Source organism: Chaetura pelagica, unplaced genomic scaffold (genome assembly GCF_000747805.2).
Source record: "Chaetura pelagica isolate M959 unplaced genomic scaffold, ChaPel_1.0 scaffold3, whole genome shotgun sequence".
Lineage (NCBI taxonomy): Eukaryota > Metazoa > Chordata > Aves > Apodiformes > Apodidae > Chaetura > Chaetura pelagica.
This window is the reverse complement of record NW_009952974.1, coordinates 10059658-10078791: the sequence shown is the minus strand read 5'-3', so window position 1 is coordinate 10078791 and position 19134 is coordinate 10059658. Positions and strand designations below refer to the sequence as shown.

At 35.1% G+C, this 19134-nt stretch overlaps 2 protein-coding genes across 2 annotated transcripts in view; both read left to right on the top strand.

The window, feature by feature from the left end:
- Positions 1-16209, top strand: part of LOC104387522 (sodium channel protein type 1 subunit alpha) — a 57492-nt gene extending 41283 nt beyond the window's left edge. The window contains exons 20-25 of the mRNA XM_009996291.1: positions 3793-4074; positions 10979-11032; positions 11386-11523; positions 13265-13369; positions 13742-14012; positions 14365-16209. Of these exons, the coding sequence (XP_009994593.1) occupies positions 3793-4074; positions 10979-11032; positions 11386-11523; positions 13265-13369; positions 13742-14012; positions 14365-15506 (1992 nt within the window). The 3' untranslated portion in view covers positions 15507-16209. The remainder of the gene's footprint in view (positions 1-3792; positions 4075-10978; positions 11033-11385; positions 11524-13264; positions 13370-13741; positions 14013-14364) is intronic.
- A 2670-nt stretch (positions 16210-18879) lies between these two features.
- The window catches only part of TTC21B (tetratricopeptide repeat domain 21B), a 39290-nt gene continuing 39035 nt past the window's right edge, over positions 18880-19134 (top strand). Inside the window, exon 1 of the mRNA XM_009996290.1 lies at positions 18880-18906. Coding sequence (XP_009994592.1) covers positions 18880-18906 — 27 coding nt within the window. The remainder of the gene's footprint in view (positions 18907-19134) is intronic.

Below are 19134 nucleotides of genomic sequence, written 5' to 3'. Positions count from 1 at the left end.
TGTATCCCATGCAAGGCTGAATTGAGTAAAACTTCCTTATATCCTGCTCTGCAGCAGAGATTAGCTGGTATTTTTGCACAATCCTCATGCTACACATGTACAGCTCTGGTAGCTAAACTGATTTTTTAATATTATTTTTTTTTTCCCAGTTCCATTTTGCTGTTTTCTTTGGACAGTTATCCAAAAAAGATCCAAACAGCAACAACAAAAACAGCTGGACTACTTGTATTGATGTAATGTCTTATCAGCCAGAAGATAAGACAGACAACTAGCATTGCAGTCATTAATTTCTCTTATTTGTATATCTGATTTTGGATGATAAACATTGCAGAAATGTAAACATGAAAAAATTCCTTATATATATGAATTACTGCTTTGTCCTAGAGGAGACATGGTTTCCCATAACTATTTTATTTTTCCTGGATAAATATCACCTAAGATGTAAAATAGACCAGAGCCCATTTGTCTTTGTAGTTGTCAGGTGTTGCTTCTCACTTGCACTTATTGCTATTCCACCTACCTGAAACTACAGGAAAGTGAACAAGCGGAATCAGCTTGGGCATTTGCAGCTTGCTCACCAGAGTCAGCCTGACCATCTATATCCCAGTCTTGAGGAAATGCATAAGTAATTTAAAAAAAGAAAACAAAAACCTCACACCTCTGCAAACATCTTTTTCCAATTTATTTGCTTTATATTCTGTAGCAAGAAATAGCAGAAAATAGGCCCAAAAAACCACCCCCTTTTAAAATTAAAAATATATTTAGAATCACATATATCTGATCTAGATTTGAAGAATAAGGACAATTAAGAGCTGTAGTTGCCAACATTCTTTAAAATCCTTACTGACGCTTTTCAATGAGATGAGATTGACAATTTTTATTTGTTAAGTTTTTAACTTGCTAAGAAGTACTAATTGATCTCTTTTCTGCATTCAGTTCACTTTTCAATTGGTTCTCACTTTTTTCTGCCCATTTCCTGTAACTTATATGCATAGGTATTGTGTGCATATGTATGTTTACTCTCTTGCATATAAATTATTTAAGCAAATGTCCTGGTTATCCCAGTATACCTCAGCTCTTCTTAAAGTGAATTAAAAAAAAATTTTAAAAAATGGAAAAGACACTGACAAAGCAATTGCGTCCAACTGTGTATGTTGAAGAAATTAAATAATTCCTCCTAGGGTAGACATTACAGTCAGGCAAGCATCTGACCAGCATGTCAAAATGCAGTTTTACTTTACAAATATGATAGAGCAAAGGCTCAACACTGGTGGGACAAAAAACCTAAATAAAAAATCAAAGACAAAACGCCAATAGAAAACAACTTCTAAAAGTTTTAATTTTCTTCTCTTCTTTTCTTAAAAAACCTTCCAGGGGGACTGGATAGCTCAAGGGGTTGGTAATAGGATACAGAGCCTTTCATCTCTAGGTCATCAGTTCGCATCCAGGCCAGGTCAGTAGTGACCAAAGATTGTTACCATTTGATGGGTTTTCAGTGACCTGTGTGAAAAAAGCTGGTGGTACCATTGTTGGAAGAGTTGGTAGAAACACTTCTTATTCAAGAAGATGTGGCTGATCTTTTGGCAGCCTCAGTAATGAGACTGCATTACCTGTTCACCTAAAGGTGTGAGACACACTGATAGCACTTTGTAGAAATCTCTCTTTCTACAACTGTTATCAATTCATAATTGTAACAATTACTGTAGCTGTTAGTATTCTTGTGCCTGTTCTGGATCTATGCTTTGGTCCAATGGATCTCAGGGTTGTCAAAAAGGTAACTGCTACAGGCACCCAATTCACACAAACCATTCTTCCTGTGAGTGCAGGTAACCCTATTTAAGATCAGGATTAAAACCCCATCTTACTTCCCTGACATCTTTATTTGCATGTTATTCACCAATATTAAATAGAGGAATTCAATCAGTATAACACATCCAGAACATTTTTATGAGTGAAGAAAAAAAAAAAAAAGAAGAAAAAAAATTATAAGAGAAGCACTAGCTGACCTAGAATTTGAAAGCAGCGAAAGCATAATCGTGTCATAGTTAAGGTCAGACTTGGAATAAATTCCAGAATAATTGCATTCCTAATTTTTATGTTGTTCTCATTTCATCAAGCTAAGTAGCAAGAGATTTCTTCTCCCCACAGGATAGTAAAAACCAATTGCCCTCACTCCTTTGAAAAGGGTATCTTTTGTCTAGAATGTTACTGGGACCTTTTTAGCCACTTCAAACATATTTTTTTAAATGCATACATCACCTAGAAGCTTCACTTTTTCTACAATAAAATCTCAAGAAGCAAACATGCTTCCTTAAAGGTTATCACAAAAAATAGAATCTGCCAAGAAAAGCTACAATTTAAAAAAATTCATAGTTTCATAAAAGATAGGGATAATACTCAGTTACAAAAAGGTCCCATTTCTACTGTCTGGGAATAGAAGAGGCCTTTAAAATGAGAAGAAAATGTGCCCTTAAAATAACATTTCTACCCAAGATCTCAAAACAGGTCCTAATTCCTGGCCATAACATTTGGGAGGAGGAGGGTGCTGAGTGACAAGTAAGACAACTGCAATACTCCGCTTCCAAAGACCTTGAAGGGCCTGTGAAATACAGGTAGTAGGACTAAGCAGCTCTGAGCTTGCTCAGAATTATGTTGGCAGTAGGGGAGATCCCTCTATGTTGCAGAAAGCAGGGAAATAAGATGCACTAAGACACTTTAATACAACTTAAGTATCCATGCCAATCCTTTCCTGTTTTGCTGCAGGAATTGTATTATGGAGAATTAGAGGTCTACTATGTATATTTTTTTACCTCTCTACAAGGTCCTAGAAGTTTTACTGAAAAAAAAAAAAAAAAAAGAAAAAGTAAAATTTAAAACAAAAGATTACTTTAAATGAGATCTGGCATTGGATACTCAAGGAGAAATGATTGCTCAGCTATTAGCCAAAAAATACCACAAAAGTTTCGACAGCTCTGACAGACACGTGCTTAATTACTGTATATATCAGAAAAATGCACTCTTTATCTACATAAGTAATTATTGACATCTTGCCTGCAAGGGGCTGAGAAGGCAACTGGCCAAAATACTTTAAAATGTAAAATCAAAACCCCTAGAGATGTTCTTGATATACATCCTTCTTAAGATAAATGAAGGTTATTACTGATTTAAACTCAATACATTAAACAATAAGACTGGAGCTTGAAATAAATTATGTGATTCAAGTAGACATGTATTGCAAAACTGTCTTGCTTTTCTATACAAAGAAATTAATCTTTGTTATAATCTTGCATGGAACAATAAGGCAATAAAGATGTATTTAATTCCCGCATAATCCTTTGAATGTAGAGCTTAGTTTCTAGATTCATGGCATTTGTGTTTTCAGCTTAAATTTCAAAGCCACGTTGATCAAATTTAGAGGTTGTCATTTTCCTTTAATCATTTTTAAGCTAAAATTTGTTGCATTTTCAGAATTTTATTATGTCTGTATATTTAACGTTTGCCTTTTTTATATGTAGAACATATCAGTGTCAGGCTTCATCTTATCACCAGGCCTTCTTTTTTGTTTTTCTTTTAATTATTTTAATTTTCACAATTATTTTCTTTTCATTACATATTCTAATGTTAAGTATTTAAAAGAACAGTGCAATACTACAGTTATGAAGTACTGCTTTACATTTATAGTACTAGTTTCTGAACAAGCATTGATTGAGCATTGGTTAAACAGTATACAAACCTTTATTGCTGTAAATATTCTTACACTCTTTTCTTTTTCCTCCTGTATTTGTGTACTAGGTGGTTGTGAATGCCCTTTTAGGAGCAATTCCATCCATCATGAACGTGCTTCTCGTTTGTCTTATATTCTGGCTAATTTTCAGCATCATGGGAGTAAATCTGTTTGCTGGGAAGTTCTACTACTGTGTTAACACCACAACTGATGAAAGGTTTGAAGTCGACCAAATCAACAATTTTAGTCAGTGCGAGGAACTCATAAAAAACAATCAAAGTGCACGATGGAAAAACGTGAAAGTAAACTTTGATAATGTAGGATTTGGTTATCTTTCTTTACTTCAAGTAGTAAGTGATCACTCTTTATATATTTCTTAATGTTTATATGAAATAGTGAAAAGCAATTCTAGCAACAAAGACAAAAAACATCTTTATCTGATGATCTTTATCTATGACTTAGTAATACCATGGCACTGATAACTGGTTACTCTTTGCACAATGAGCAGCAAGTAGAGCCTACTGAGATGAATGAAGATGTTTTAGGACATCAGACAGAACAAGTGCTGTTCTTCCTATTTGTATCTCCCTTAGTCCTCCAGCTCCTTTTAACTTTGTAAGTTTCTGGAAGTACCTAGGAATGATATTCAGCTATCTGAATATTCTAAAGTTTGCCTGTCACTGAAAAACAAAAATGTGTTTGTTTGATTAAGTCACAGAGAAAAATTCCAGGAAAGAAATCCCATCTCAGTGATGTGGCTGCCACCAGTGTGGACTTCTGTTGTCTAATAATTTCTCATTCAAAAGAGAAATGGGAAGAGAAAATTTTATTAGATACTATGATCTGTGAAATATTTTCCCTGCTATTTCTGTGCATAAGCACTTAGTGGAGTTTATTTATCAAAGACTGAGGGAAGAAAAGAAGGAAGACAACATAGGCAGAAAGATACTATGAGGTTGTGCCTTTACTATCAAAAAATATGTCCTCACAACACTAACTTATCTTTGTATTTTGAAGTAGCTACAAATCTGATACAGTTTTAATCAAGAAAACTCTGGACTCTAACCTATGCTATATGCATTCAGCAACCTCTATGTTTTTTTGAGATTACTGTCTAACTCTGCAGAATCTAAGTTTTCATTTCTATAGTTTTTCATTTTGGCATAAGAAATCTCAATAATACAAACCATTAGAATGATGCAGTGGCATTGACATGGTCCTGCATAGGGTCTAAAACAGTAGGTCTGAGCATTGTGAACTGCTTCTCCCAGCTAATGTAACATCTCACCTGTGTGACTGATAACTGACAATTTGAATTTCACTACAATTAATTATTTACTGTCATATCAGGAAAGAGTAGAGAGAGATGCCACCAGTACTAGAGAAAAATAAATACAATACTAGAAAAAATAAATACAATTTGATTTTGCTAACAAAATCAAATTGAACCAAAATACTTTATTTCTTTTCTCTGTCTTATATTTGAAACCCACTGGTCTAGAATGCCTCTTGGGGGGCAGAATGCTTTATTACGCATGTTCAGGAGAAACAAGACATCAACAAAACTCTTTTCCAAGTGCTTTACAATTCTTATTTCAGTACTAACCTAGTCTGTTCTGTGATAGGGGTAACACCAGGTACATTTTTCCTGGCTTTGTGGCCACGATCACGACCCCTCAGCTACTTGCTGTCATTCATATTTCAGAGTCCCAGCTATGCATAGCTTATTTCATCTTATCTTCATTGAAAAGCAACAAATATTTTTCACATGAAGATTTACATTCTTAAATTACTGGATTGTTCTGGGAGACAAACTAGGAGAAGTTTCCCAATTGTTCCCATGTTTCCAAAGGAAAAATTAATCTAAACCTACCACAGAGGGACCTAGCTCTCATGGGAGGACAAACCAGTTGTTTCTGCTATATCTACAATTCAGAGATTTTGCACCAATACCAAAGGCTTGCCTCATGGATAGATTTTGTCTATGTGAGTAGAATGTCAGTGACAACACTACTTATTTTTTCTGTATTACTGAAATACTGGTAAAAGCACAAAGATATTTTTTTTGTTTGACATACCAGGAAAAAAAAAGGGGGACTAGTGATTTTGCAGATATGGAATGATAAAAGCCCTAGGGCAGAGAAAGCAAAGTATCAGCTTGATTTCAGCTAATGCTTAAAATACGCAGAATCTGTGTGTTTTTCACCTTCAGGAACACAAGAAGAGCCACAATTCATAAATGTTTGAGATTCTTACATCACTTTCTCAGACACTGAATGTATTTATAACGTTTTCCTATTTGAGATATAAAATACTTTTTATGAGAATCTACAACAGGATTCTAAAGCTATCATGTTAAGAACAAACATGAGAAGTGAACAGGTATGTCATAACCCTAGATCTCCCTACTCTTCCTAATCAGCTTGTAATAGTAAAGATGAGTAAATACTAAGAATTAATTAAAGGTATCCATTACTGTGTCAGAAACAAAGATAAAGATACTGAAACTTGAGCATTTGGCCCAAAATAAGGTATTAAACCTGCAAAATTGGAATAAAAACTCAAGGTTGCAAGTGGATATGCTTTCTGTGTACCAAATATGAACATTAATGGCCTTTTTTTAACACAGAATGGTTTAGGATGGAAGGGAACTTAAAGATCACGCAGTTCCAGTCCTTCTCATATGGGCAGGGAGACCTTCCACTAGACCAGGTTCCTCAAAGCCTTGTCCAACCTGGCCTTGAACACTTGCAAGGAAGAGGGCATCCAGAGTTTCTCTGGGCAACCTGTGCCAGCGTCTCACCACAGTAAAGCATTTCTTCTTTAATATGTAATATACATCTACCCTCTATGAGTTTAAAACTGTTACCCCTCGTCCACTGTCTACTAACATCATTCCACTGACTCCACCTTAACAACCTACAGCACAGACTTTAGTTTGTAATGGATCTGAGACAATAACCCCATAGAGGTCAATGTCGTTTTTGTAATGACAAAGTCAGTGATAAGTATTAATGCACAAATTACTGATACAAGGTCCCTTCTTCAGGAAGCTAGAAACTAACTACAGAGAGCTGGCTCTTAAAATCCAGTGTTATTTTCATTCTCCATTCTACCCTATGACTCATGCCTTTTGAGCCAATCAAAGCAGAATATTGTAAATCCCTTCAGCTTTTCTGGATTATAGGTAACATACAACATAATACAACATAAATCTTTATTTTCTGCATCACTGAAATGTTTCATCTGGAGTAAATACTATTGGAATCAGTACCATTTTTATGGCAAAACCAATATAAATCCAAACGTAAACTAGCCAAAAGAAATCAAAACGCTGCCACTGAGGACATTAGTATTCTCAGAAAGACATCAGTGAGTACCATGAACATTTTTTGTTTTGAATCATAAAAGTCTTTTCTGGTAGTATACGAGTTCATCACAGAAAACAAATCCCTCTTTTTAAAGAATAATATAGAAAAGAAACCTAAGTATTTCACACAGATAAAATAAATGGGATAATTTCAGGAAGAAATATTCAACACTCAAAAAATAGATTTGAAATTTGTGTCAGTGTTTTTTTAAGCAAAGAAAGAACTCTCTAAAAAGCTTTTCTTCTGAGTTCCCTCAGAACTCAGGGAATTATTTTCTGGAATGAGTGATGTAAGAAAAGAACATAAACTAATTTTTTGTTTACATATTGTATTTTTTTTTCTTTTTTTGTGTGTGAAACCCTTAGTATTGCTAGCAATGTTATAATGCTTTCTGCCCCAAAATATAAGCTAACAATATGTGGCACTGATATAACCAAGTTTTACAGACTTTGTTGATCAGACACTGTTTTCAAAAATTCTTACATAATTGAAGTTGGAGTGTAAATATGCTCCCTATAAGATTTTTTTTCTTCTATGATCCAGCATAGCTCACATTGGTCCCTAAAGAAAAGCATAAAAGCAGAGACAGATCTCCTGGAGAAATTCCTTTCACAATATTTATGCATCAGTGAGTGAAGAAGTAGAGGTTGGTGTACAAAAGAGATGTGGCATCTCATCATCTTACGGCCTTACACTCTTGTAACTTGACCTTAGCATTTGTATTCTTTGGTAAATACATCTCACAGAGACCTGCTCTTATCCTGCTAGTCAACATATATCCTGCTTACCAGGATAAACCAGTGGGTCTCAAAGCACAATGCTATGTTATTCTGCTATTACTAATATAATAAATAAGATCACACATCTTGTAAAGTGTAGAGTAAAAAGATTAGAAGCTGAATTCTAGGCCTATAAGATTAGCATAGCTTCAAAGTTCCAGAAGGTTAATGTTTTTTGAAAGCAAGATGCTGTTTTATCTCCAAAAGAAATTGTGAATCTTCCTGCCAGTGATCTCCTCAGGGAAAAAAAAGGCAACACAACAAACCAAACAAACCTATGGAACAGATGCTGATTTCAGCTGCACAGCTGTAATTCTTGAAATCAATTAATTATTCCTGATTTCATGTCACTAAGAATAGACAATATCTTTTTTATACCTGAATATATAAAAATTTTAATAATGTGATCTCTTAGTCATATTTCTGTGTTATTTTCTATTCAGTATGCACAAATACCTAAATAATTCCTTACTTATTCTAAGGCAAATGTATTGCAGAAAAATATGTTAAGCCTAACATGAGTAGGCCTAAGCTTCTACTGAATGTAGCAGAAATAATACTCTTTCACTAAATGTGATGCCTCTAACTGAGCCTTCAGTTCCATTACTTGGTATTGTTCAGACAATGTATTTAAAAATAGTTCTCCTACTGAACTGACACTTCTGCTTTGGGATTTAAGGATCTGTTTTCTCACAGCTAAATTCTAAACTACAGTAAATAGTTTTTCGTAATGATTATTATATTCACCAATTCCTATCAACTTTCAGGAGGGATTTAGCATAAAACAAGTAATATGATGAGGGAGCATATTTTAATGTAGGTTTTGGGATTATTTTTTTCTTCATTTCTTCAATAATGACAAAAGCTTATAGTTTTGTGAAACTCATTGAAGAAAATACACTTTACTTCTAGTATTTTGAACACAGGATAATAATACTCTGTATTTTTCCACTTCTGCACTCTTTTTAAGTTGCCTTTTTAATAATAAGCATTCAGCAGCTCAGTTCTTTAGATGTTTATCCTAGTGCAGGCTGAAAGGTACCTTCTCCTAATAACAGAGTACTTTACTGATGGTAGTGAAGCTTAGTTTTTTAAAAATAGTCACTTAAAAAAATTATTCTCTCTAGTTGGTCTAGGCTACAATAATCAATTTACAAAAAGCACTAATTCCACTTTGCCTGGAGGATGATATGCAAGCATAATCATGTATCTGAACTGGACTCAACAGTACACACTGTAGAACAGCCACTCCATCATTTGCAACATCATTCTGATGTAAAAGGATGTTTCTTATTTGCATCTAGTATTTCGGGTTGAAGTGCTGGTTTCAATTTAAGTTATGATATTTCAAAAAATTCAAATAATGTACCAAGACAGAAGCAAAAGTCGTGCCTGTAAGATGTGAAGTAATCATCCTGCCCTATGTAAGACCTCAGATGAAACACTGGGCTCCAGTTTTGGTTACTGTTTCAAGAAATGAACTAGAGCTCTGGAAAATAAGATCTACATGGAAAGATTGAAGGAACAGGGATCACGGCCTAAAGAAGAAAAGCAGCAACAGTCAGTTTGCAAATAAGTAAAAGGTGCTGTACAAAGGATGATTAATACTCTGTTCTCCAAATATGTACTGATTATGACAAGTAACAGTCTTAAATGGCAACAGAAGGATTTAGGTATTAGGAAGCAATAAAGACAAGCGCTGAAATAAATATTTTTAGGAGATTGTGGAGTGTCCATCATTAAAAGTCTTTCAGATCAGGTTAAACATATATTAGGAATTACATAAATAAAACTTATTCTACCTATCCTAATCCCTTGCAGTCCAAATATTCCTTAAGTGCTTTGGATTCTTCAGCTGAGACTCCTACATGTTTCTGATTTATTGTTGATTTCTTGGTCCTCTGATACTACACTTTGATTTAATCACTGTACTGTAAGTTGCCTGAATTTCATATTTTCTGTGTTGCCCCCAAGGTGTGAAAGTTCTTACATACTGGATTTGCATCTCCAGATAACTGTGCTCTCTCTATGCAGCATTCCACTGTTTCAAAAGTGTAAGGAAGCTCTTTTCCTTTAAGAAAATAATTCCTTCTCATTTTAAGTTCACTTCAGGATGATGCCAGCTGCTTTGTATGCTGCATAAGCAAAGCCTTTTTGAAACCTCTACTAGAAATGAAACCGCAGGAAGGTGGAGATACAGCAATAATCATGACTTGGTTGTTCCATCCCTGACTTGTTTCTGTGACTGGCCTCAATGGCAAGGAGTAAGAAGGAACCAATGATCTGCAGCCTTGTTCAGCAAAATTAAAATAGTGATTAAATGACAGGAGAACTATCTCACTTTGCTTTATACTGAGCACAACTGAATTAAAAACTGAGTGATTTCTACTTGGAGATGTTGCTTAGTCAAAAGAGAACACTCAGATGAAGCAATCTACCATTCAGTGCCAAGTATTAAAATTTACAGATTTTGGGCATAGGAAACAGCTGTTAAAATTGACTATATTAATTCTTCAATGCACATAAAACACAACCTCCTACCAGTTTATCTCAGAACATACTTTAGGGATCTAGCCTCTGTAAAACACAATACGATTTATTTAAAGTGAAAACAAAACTACTAAATCAAGTAAAGTCTTTCAAAGTAGGGAAAAATGAGAGTTCTGATTGACAGGAGAATGCCTTTCCTGAACTGATAAAATTTTTTGTTCCCTTTGGTTGCCACCTTTCTGACTGATTTGAGAGGGACTAGACATTAGTCTTCATTGGTGGCAACTCAGTGATGTATGCCTATTTCTCAGCTGTACATAGTCTTTGCAGTAAGCATGACTGGATGAATATTTAGTCTACTAATATGATACTGCACTCTATAATTTGTGGTAATTAATTAGAAATACCTTAATTACATTTACTTCTTAAAATGTTCATACAGAGACAAAATAGGGGGATACACAGCAGTTTGTCTCCTGAGAAGAAAGCCAAGAGAAAATTATCTAGAAATCTCATGTTATGTTTATTATTCCTGGTGCTGTACTCAGTTGCTGCAAGTAACTGTACGTGTTGTCTTCAAGCTCTGTGCTTAAACAGGTGTGTACTGTTTGCAGGCTACATTTAAAGGCTGGATGGATATTATGTATGCAGCTGTTGACTCAAGAGATGTAAGTACTACAAATATTTTAAATTCTCTTTTTCTCTTGAGGTCTGTCTGTCAACAAGTGTGTATTTACATATCTTTCAAAAGCAACTAATATGCATACAACAGGATAAAACAAAACAAAAATAATAAAGATGAGATTCTGCTATAACAAACTGTGAAAACTGAATGTAAAGTGCTAGATGCTGTCAGTAACATGGAGTGGACAAAATGCATTTACATAAGTGACTGGAGTATTGCAGAAATGAAAAATATTAAGGATATTTTGCCCAAGGTTGCTGCTTGTTCGGTTGAAATTTTCACATGAGAACATAGGATCTATTTATTTATTTATTTATTTATTTATTTATTCCTCAGATATTACAGCAACCCAAGTATGAAGACAACCTGTACATGTATTTGTATTTTGTCATTTTTATTATTTTTGGGTCTTTTTTCACCCTGAATCTGTTCATTGGTGTCATTATTGATAACTTCAATCAGCAAAAAAAGAAGATAAGTATTGTTTCATTTCTCTTCTAAATATATTCTAAAATATTTCATTTTTGCAGGTGAATGATATATTGAAAGTACACCCAAGGTTTGTTCAAAATTGAAAAAGCTGAAATATATCAGGATATATAATCTTACCAATATGTAGTATGCATGTAGATGTGGTGCTTAGGAACAAGGTTTCATGGTGGACTTGGCAGCACTAGGTTAATGGCTGAACTTGATGATCTTAAAGGTCTTTTTCAACTGAAAATATTCTATGATTCTATGCATTAACATAATAAGATTTTACATTGTAGTGAATGGGATAGACCTTGTGTTTTCAGTGTCCAGTTTAGTCTTCCTCAGGTCATCTGCTTATTCATGCTTAAACTTCATTAAATCTGAAATCTCCTTACATCATCAAACCCCTAATTTAGGCCACTACATTAAATCACTTGACTTTTTTCTTGACTTTTTTCTTATTGATTTCTATTGATTCTATCAGCACACATACACAAAAAGCCACCTGGTTATAAAAAATCAAACATTATTTCATCACACTGCTACAGATGCTGTTTTAATGATCTCAAGTATTCAAGTTCTATTTTGTGGCAGGGAACAACTGGAAACTATAGAGAACAAGAGTGACTTGTAACTATTTCAGAGCCTGCTTTTCTTGTTTCATAGTCCAGATGTAGATAATCTCATTGGTACAGATGGTCTGATTATCAGATGATCATCTTTAAAATTATTTTCTGTAAATAGATAAGGTAATGAAAACTAAATGACAAAAGCAGCTATGAATTACTAGTTTAATTGTATGTTAATTTAAACATTACTTTCTTTGGGTTTATTTTACTAGTGACAGGCACTAAGTAAGATTTTTTGAAAGCTAGATTTTTTGAAGCCTAGAGGTACATGCTTAGGGAGCCTGTCTAGTGTATGATATATACATTGCCACATCTTCAAGCTTTCCAAACACTCATCCACAAAACAGCTGCATGCAGTCCTGTGCCTGGAACTAGATGTCTGCAAGTATCTTTTATCCAGGAACATTTCCTTCAAGAGGTATGTAAGGTCTAATGCATTTTCTTTCTTATTATAGGCAATGGATTTGGGTTAGGTGGCCATGAAAGACCCATAATGCATTCTTTATCTTCACTGTCAGACTCCAAAGGCCAGTTTTGGCTTTTGCTAATCAGAACTTCATGGAACATGGAAGCTAATTGGGATAAAAGACTTAAAAGAGAGCATTTTGCTGTTAACTATCAAGAGTGCTTCCATCTTCAGCTCAGTTTCTCCAGAGTCTGATAATCCATCTTAAAACTCTTGAAGCTGCTAGTGTTGTAACTGCTAAACTAGAGATACCTAAAGCACTAACACATTAATGTACTGACTTTGTCTGCTTCCTTGCTTACACTAAAATTGCAGTTGAGAAGTGACAGTACCAAGCAGCTCGGAGTATTTTACCTTATTTCAGATGTTGCTTACTGTGTCTCTTCCTAAGTAAGCAGAGGTACTGAAAAGAATTTCTGAGAGGTCTCAGAAAATAATTGTAGAAAAATGCTGCACTGCTGGGTTGGGTTTTTTTGTGAGATGCAGCATTGGATGTCCAGACAACTTCTGGACAAAATGCTTAGATTGCAGACAACTGCCTTTGATTTTCATGAAATAAAGAAATAAATCACACTGCATTTTTTAAGAGTTTATCCAACACTGCATGTAAATATGATTATAACCAGTTTTGATTTCATGTTTTTACTTTGGAGGTCAAGACATATTTATGACAGAGGAGCAGAAGAAATACTACAATGCAATGAAAAAGCTGGGATCCAAAAAACCACAAAAGCCTATACCAAGACCAGGGGTAAACTTGTTTATATACATCAAACCAACAGCTATTTACAAGCAGCTCAATTTTTATTGATAGAGATCAGAAATAGGCCCATCTGAGAATTATCATTAGCTACTGTATCAGTCAGTAAAAATAAAAAATGAAAACACAGTAAAGTTGTTTTTTTTTTCCCTTGCAACCATTTTATGTATGAATACACAAACAAAGGAGGCTGAACTAAGCTGTTGTATTCACTTGAATTTGACTGCTCTACTTAAGATCACTAGTTATGTGTTTATTGAAGTCTCATAGGCCTAACTGCATGGATTTTTTTACTTTCTTCTAAAAGGAACAGAAAACCAATTACAGTTTGTATTGGATGTTTCTTTTTTCTTGTCTTCTCAGAACAAATTCCAAGGCATGGTCTTTGATTTTGTGACACAGCAAGTCTTTGACATCAGCATCATGATTCTTATTTGTCTTAACATGGTTACCATGATGGTAGAAACTGATGACCAGAGTAAAGAAATGGAAAATATTTTATACTGGATAAACCTAGTGTTCATTGTCCTTTTCACTGGAGAATGTGTCCTGAAACTAATTTCACTTCGCCATTACTACTTCACTATTGGCTGGAACATTTTTGATTTTGTAGTTGTCATTCTCTCAATAGTAGGTAAGTCTTGTTTATTAAACTAAAAAAAAACAGTAAAATTAATACAAGGTGAACTTTTACTCAAATAGAGCTATACATGGCTGACTTTTGCCATTGCAAGGTTTATAACTGAATCGTGCAACTTATACTTTTACCTAATAATTTACCTAATCCAACATCAAAACTGTTACAATCATTCAACATCTGCAAATATGAAGTATAATTGGCATAACAGAAATAATGCAAGTGGAATCTACAGCACGTCTTTAATAGCTACACAGAAATACCATTTTTAAAACAACTATTCTAAATTTCCACTATGATATGGAGATCAAGTGGTAATGTATTTTGGTTTTATTTTTTTCTGTTTTAGGTATGTTCTTAGCAGAGATGATTGAGAAATATTTTGTATCCCCCACACTCTTCAGAGTCATCCGACTTGCCAGAATCGGTCGAATCCTGCGTCTCATTAAGGGCGCTAAGGGGATCCGCACTCTGCTTTTTGCTCTCATGATGTCTCTTCCTGCTTTGTTCAACATTGGTCTGCTGCTCTTCCTGGTCATGTTTATCTATGCGATATTTGGCATGTCCAACTTTGCCTATGTTAAGAGGGAAGCTGGCATAGATGACATGTTCAACTTTGAAACATTTGGCAACAGCATGATCTGCCTTTTTCAAATTACCACATCTGCTGGCTGGGATGGTTTGCTGGCCCCAATTCTTAACAGTGGGGAGCCAGACTGTGACCCTAACAAACCTCATCCAGGGAGTTCTGTGAAAGGTGACTGTGGGAACCCTTCTGTTGGGATTTTCTTCTTTGTCAGCTACATTATCATATCATTTCTGGTAGTGGTGAACATGTACATTGCTGTCATTTTGGAGAACTTTGGTGTTGCTACTGAAGAAAGTGCTGAACCTTTGAGTGAGGATGACTTTGAGATGTTCTATGAAGTCTGGGAGAAGTTTGATCCTGATGCAACACAATTCATGGAATTTGAGAAATTGTCTGATTTTGCAGCAGCACTTGATCCTCCTCTTCACCTACCCAAACCAAACAAAGTCCAGCTTATTGCAATGGACCTGCCCATGGTAAGCGGTGACAGAATTCACTGCTTGGACATCCTGTTTGCTTTCACAAAGCGTGTTTTGGGGGAAAGTGGGGAGATGGATGCCCTGAGAATACAGATGGAAGATCGGTTTATGGCATCCAATCCTTCAAAAGCTTCCTACGAACCAATTACAACCACATTAAAAAGAAAACAGGAGGAAGTATCTGCTGTCATTATTCAGCGAGCTTACAGACGTCACCTTTTAAAACGAACAGTAAAACAAGCTTCATTTATCTATAACAAAAACAAAACAGAAGGAGGGGCTGGTCGTGGTATGAAAGATGAAATCCTTATTGACAAATTAAATGAAAACTCATTTACAGAGAAAACTGATATAACTGCATCAACAGCAGTTTGTCCACCTTCTTATGATCGTGTAACAAGGGCAGTCAAAGAAAAGCATTAACAGGAAGATAAAGATGTTCAGAAATAAAAGCAATTAGCAATTAAAATAATCTATGTGCAAAATAGTTCTTAACCTGTAAGGATTGTGTTTGTGTCAACAGGACTCCTGCTGGAGGTTTATGCCAAACTGACAATTTTTACAAATATACTGTACATTAAAGGTCAGTGCCTATTAAAAGACAGTGACCCCTCGTCAGTGACTGTGACCGTGATCTGGGGAAACAACCTTGACAGGAGGTTACTGTTCTCACTACCAGCTGACACTGCGGAAGAGGAGAGAAAAAATGGCTACTCAGACTGTAGGGACCAGTTAAAGGGGTGCAAACCAATTATTTGTGTGTTTAGCATAAAACAATACAGTAACTCTATCCACTGTTTGCATTTCAACTGCCACATACGTCATATTTTTACAAAATCTGTGTTGGTGGATTCATCTTCTTTTTATTCATATGTTGTATATTATATGTGACTATTTTTGTAAATGGGGCTTCTGTTGGGGAAGGGGATTAAGTACACCTTTACAGGTACAAGGGCCAGGTCTTCTATTATACAACTAATATACACACACAGAAATTATTTGCATGAAGGCATGCTGCACTTACAGATCATGCATGAAAATTACATTAAGTCATGAAGAACAAGAGATTTTTTTAGCGCAGTGTTTCTGGGAAGGAATAACAGATTTTGAGGTGCTTAATTAATGTGTTCATGTTGTACCATGTCTAAAAAAGTATTGGTATGCCTGTAAAGTCCCCTGTAACTCCCAAGAACAGTAGAGACGGATTATTTTTTGCACAGATCATTAAGTTTCAGTGCAAACTTCTTTTTAAATCTGGAGTCACGGATTTTGTCTTTGTCAAATGTATTTCTGGATACAAATACGAAGGGAATCTGCCTCAGCCCTCCAAACTGATCAAAAAGAGCCCTTTACAAAGTTGTTCTGCTTTATCCTGCAGTATTGTTTAGCCATCTTCAGCTCTCAATAAGGTTGATGTTGTACATGTTAATGAAGAGTCCTCTGCTATGTAAATAAGTAATTTTTAACCTGTGGTGCATGTTTGAGCAAACAGATAATGACCTAAGCACATTTATTGCATCAAATATGTACCACAATAAGTATAGTGTGCAAGCATTCAACAGGTAAAATTATGTATTATCTACCATTATAGATAGTTTGGATGCTACCAATGCATGTTTATATTGCCTATGCTGCTGTTCCTTTGACTGTTCAGGATTCTTAAATATGGGAAGCCATACATCAGAGCTAAATGAAATAAACTACTCAACAAGACCTCATTCCTCCATACCATTAAGCAATATTTTGCAGCTATTTAGGAGCTTATTTGGTTTACATTTTTTAATTTTCACTGAAAAGCATATAGTGTATATCCAAACTGTACAGACATGTTCAGAACTACTAAACCTGTTGAAAATAATGTTAGAATTTTATAAGCAAATATAAATACTGTAAAAATCATTTCATTTTTCAGCATTATGTACATAAAACGAGAACTGGATTTTATCTTCAGGTTGATATCACACCATTTTCATTACTTTCTGTCCACAGCACTTTTTCACAGAAGAACTCCAGAGAACATGATACAAGTAAGAGAAAGGATAGCTGTAGGTTCTTACTTTTTACATTTACAAACATGTCAATACTTTCAGTGAAATAAATTCATAATTTGCTTTTAAAGATCTAAGGGTTTTTTTGGAGTTGGGAAATGCCGTAAAGTTCAAACTGAATGTCTAAGCAGTGCCTGCATTGTATGTTTTCAGATACAATCCTTCTTTCACAGAATCCTTAATATTTTCTCATATTTGATCACAGGATCTTTTTTTTTTTTTTTAATTTGTGTGCATTAGAACAGTTCTAAATGTTATATTGGGTCCACAATATTTTTTCACTAAGAGAAAGTAGCAAAATTGTATATTCCAGCACATCAGGACATTTTATGTTTCTTACACAGGCAAATTAAATATAGATTACTTTTATTAAAAGTATTGACTAATACTGTATTAGTGAACTGCATGCAGGAAAATGCTACTATTACCCTAACTGATGCTAAACAACATTATTAATGCGCCAAAATAATAAAGATTACATTTTTTATTGTATTTTCCTTTTGTCTTTATTTTCAGCATTTTTGTGAGTTTACAAAGAGAAAGTGAGGACTGACAATAGTACTAGAAACATGACATTCTCCAACATGGATTATGAGAACCAGTTTATTCTTGCTAATTACAATTCACAACTAGGCTACAGAACATCTAGAATTCAAGCACATTTTTGAAAAAGGTGAGTCAATGTCAGAGTGAAAAACTGTTGGTCTTTTCCTTGGGAATTTAAGACTCTCTCTGGAAGCACCCCTGTAAGTTATTTGTAGATACCAATATGGAAAAATGCAAATGCAGCTGGAATGTGAGCCTGTTCCTTATCAATTGCTTCACTGAATTTTTGAAGATGTTCACTTTATATGCTCACATAATTTTATATTGCATTCCCCTACAACTTACAATGGAAACAGTCAGAGGTGAATACTGAACTTAGTATTAAACCAGTTTATGGGCAACTGTATTCTACATGTCTGCTCAGTTACTAACGCAGAAATAATATTTCATAGAATCTTCCCTGAAACTCATCACAAGTCTTTTCAAGACAGGAAAATGTTTCTCCTTCAAATTGTTCCTAAGTGCATTATGAAACAAAAGTCTAAAACTTTGATAGAAAAGTGTAGGTATCAAGATGAAAATATAAGTGTTTTCAAATTAACATGTAGAAAAAATACGTTTTAAAAGGTTACCTCAAAAAGCATTTTAAAATTATCCACAGCCTGACAGGAAAAACAGACTGCTTCCAAAATATGGCAGTAAACTGAGTAATAGTTTCTGCTATTCTAGACAGAGAATATTCAACTTCACTTTGCACTTTTAATATAAATGAGAACTATGCTGCTGTCACTGCAGATCACAGGTCACAGCCACACAAAAATACTTGTTTCTCATACCTTTCTTAGGTTTTCAGTGTTACAGAAGCCAAATGTTACTTCAGAACGAGTAGAGTATCAGATAACAAGGATCATCTTGGCCAACAAGGAAAACCATATGTACTTGCATATTACTTCTTTTTCACCTTCCTTACGCTGGGAATGAGAAGTGTGTAATGGAGTTGTGCCACGCGCGATGACCTTGTTAGGAAAGGCTCCCCTGAGCGCTCTCTGCTGGAAGAATCGGCTCCAGCTACCAATCCAGTGCAAGAAGGGTTAGTCCCTTGTGCTAAACGGAATTATTGATGATTTTAATGCTGGACGAACAACACAAAATGTTGCACAGGCACACTCCTTAGCAAGAGCTTTTTCTGATGTCTGGAAACAATGACTGAGGATGCTTCCACCTCCAGGGTAAACCCTTAATTTTACTAGTCCTTGCAACTCCGTAATTCCCTGGGAGGAAAGGACGGAGGTGGAGACAACTTCCTCAGGATTTTTCCCCATTACTGAGCTATATGATGATATGTATGCGATGCAGTGCGGGCTCCTCAGCCGCACGCCCCGCCGGAGAGAAGCAAAACCGGGACGTTCTGCCACATTCCCAGCCCCAGGCTGCCGACGGAACGTCCCGAGTGCTGC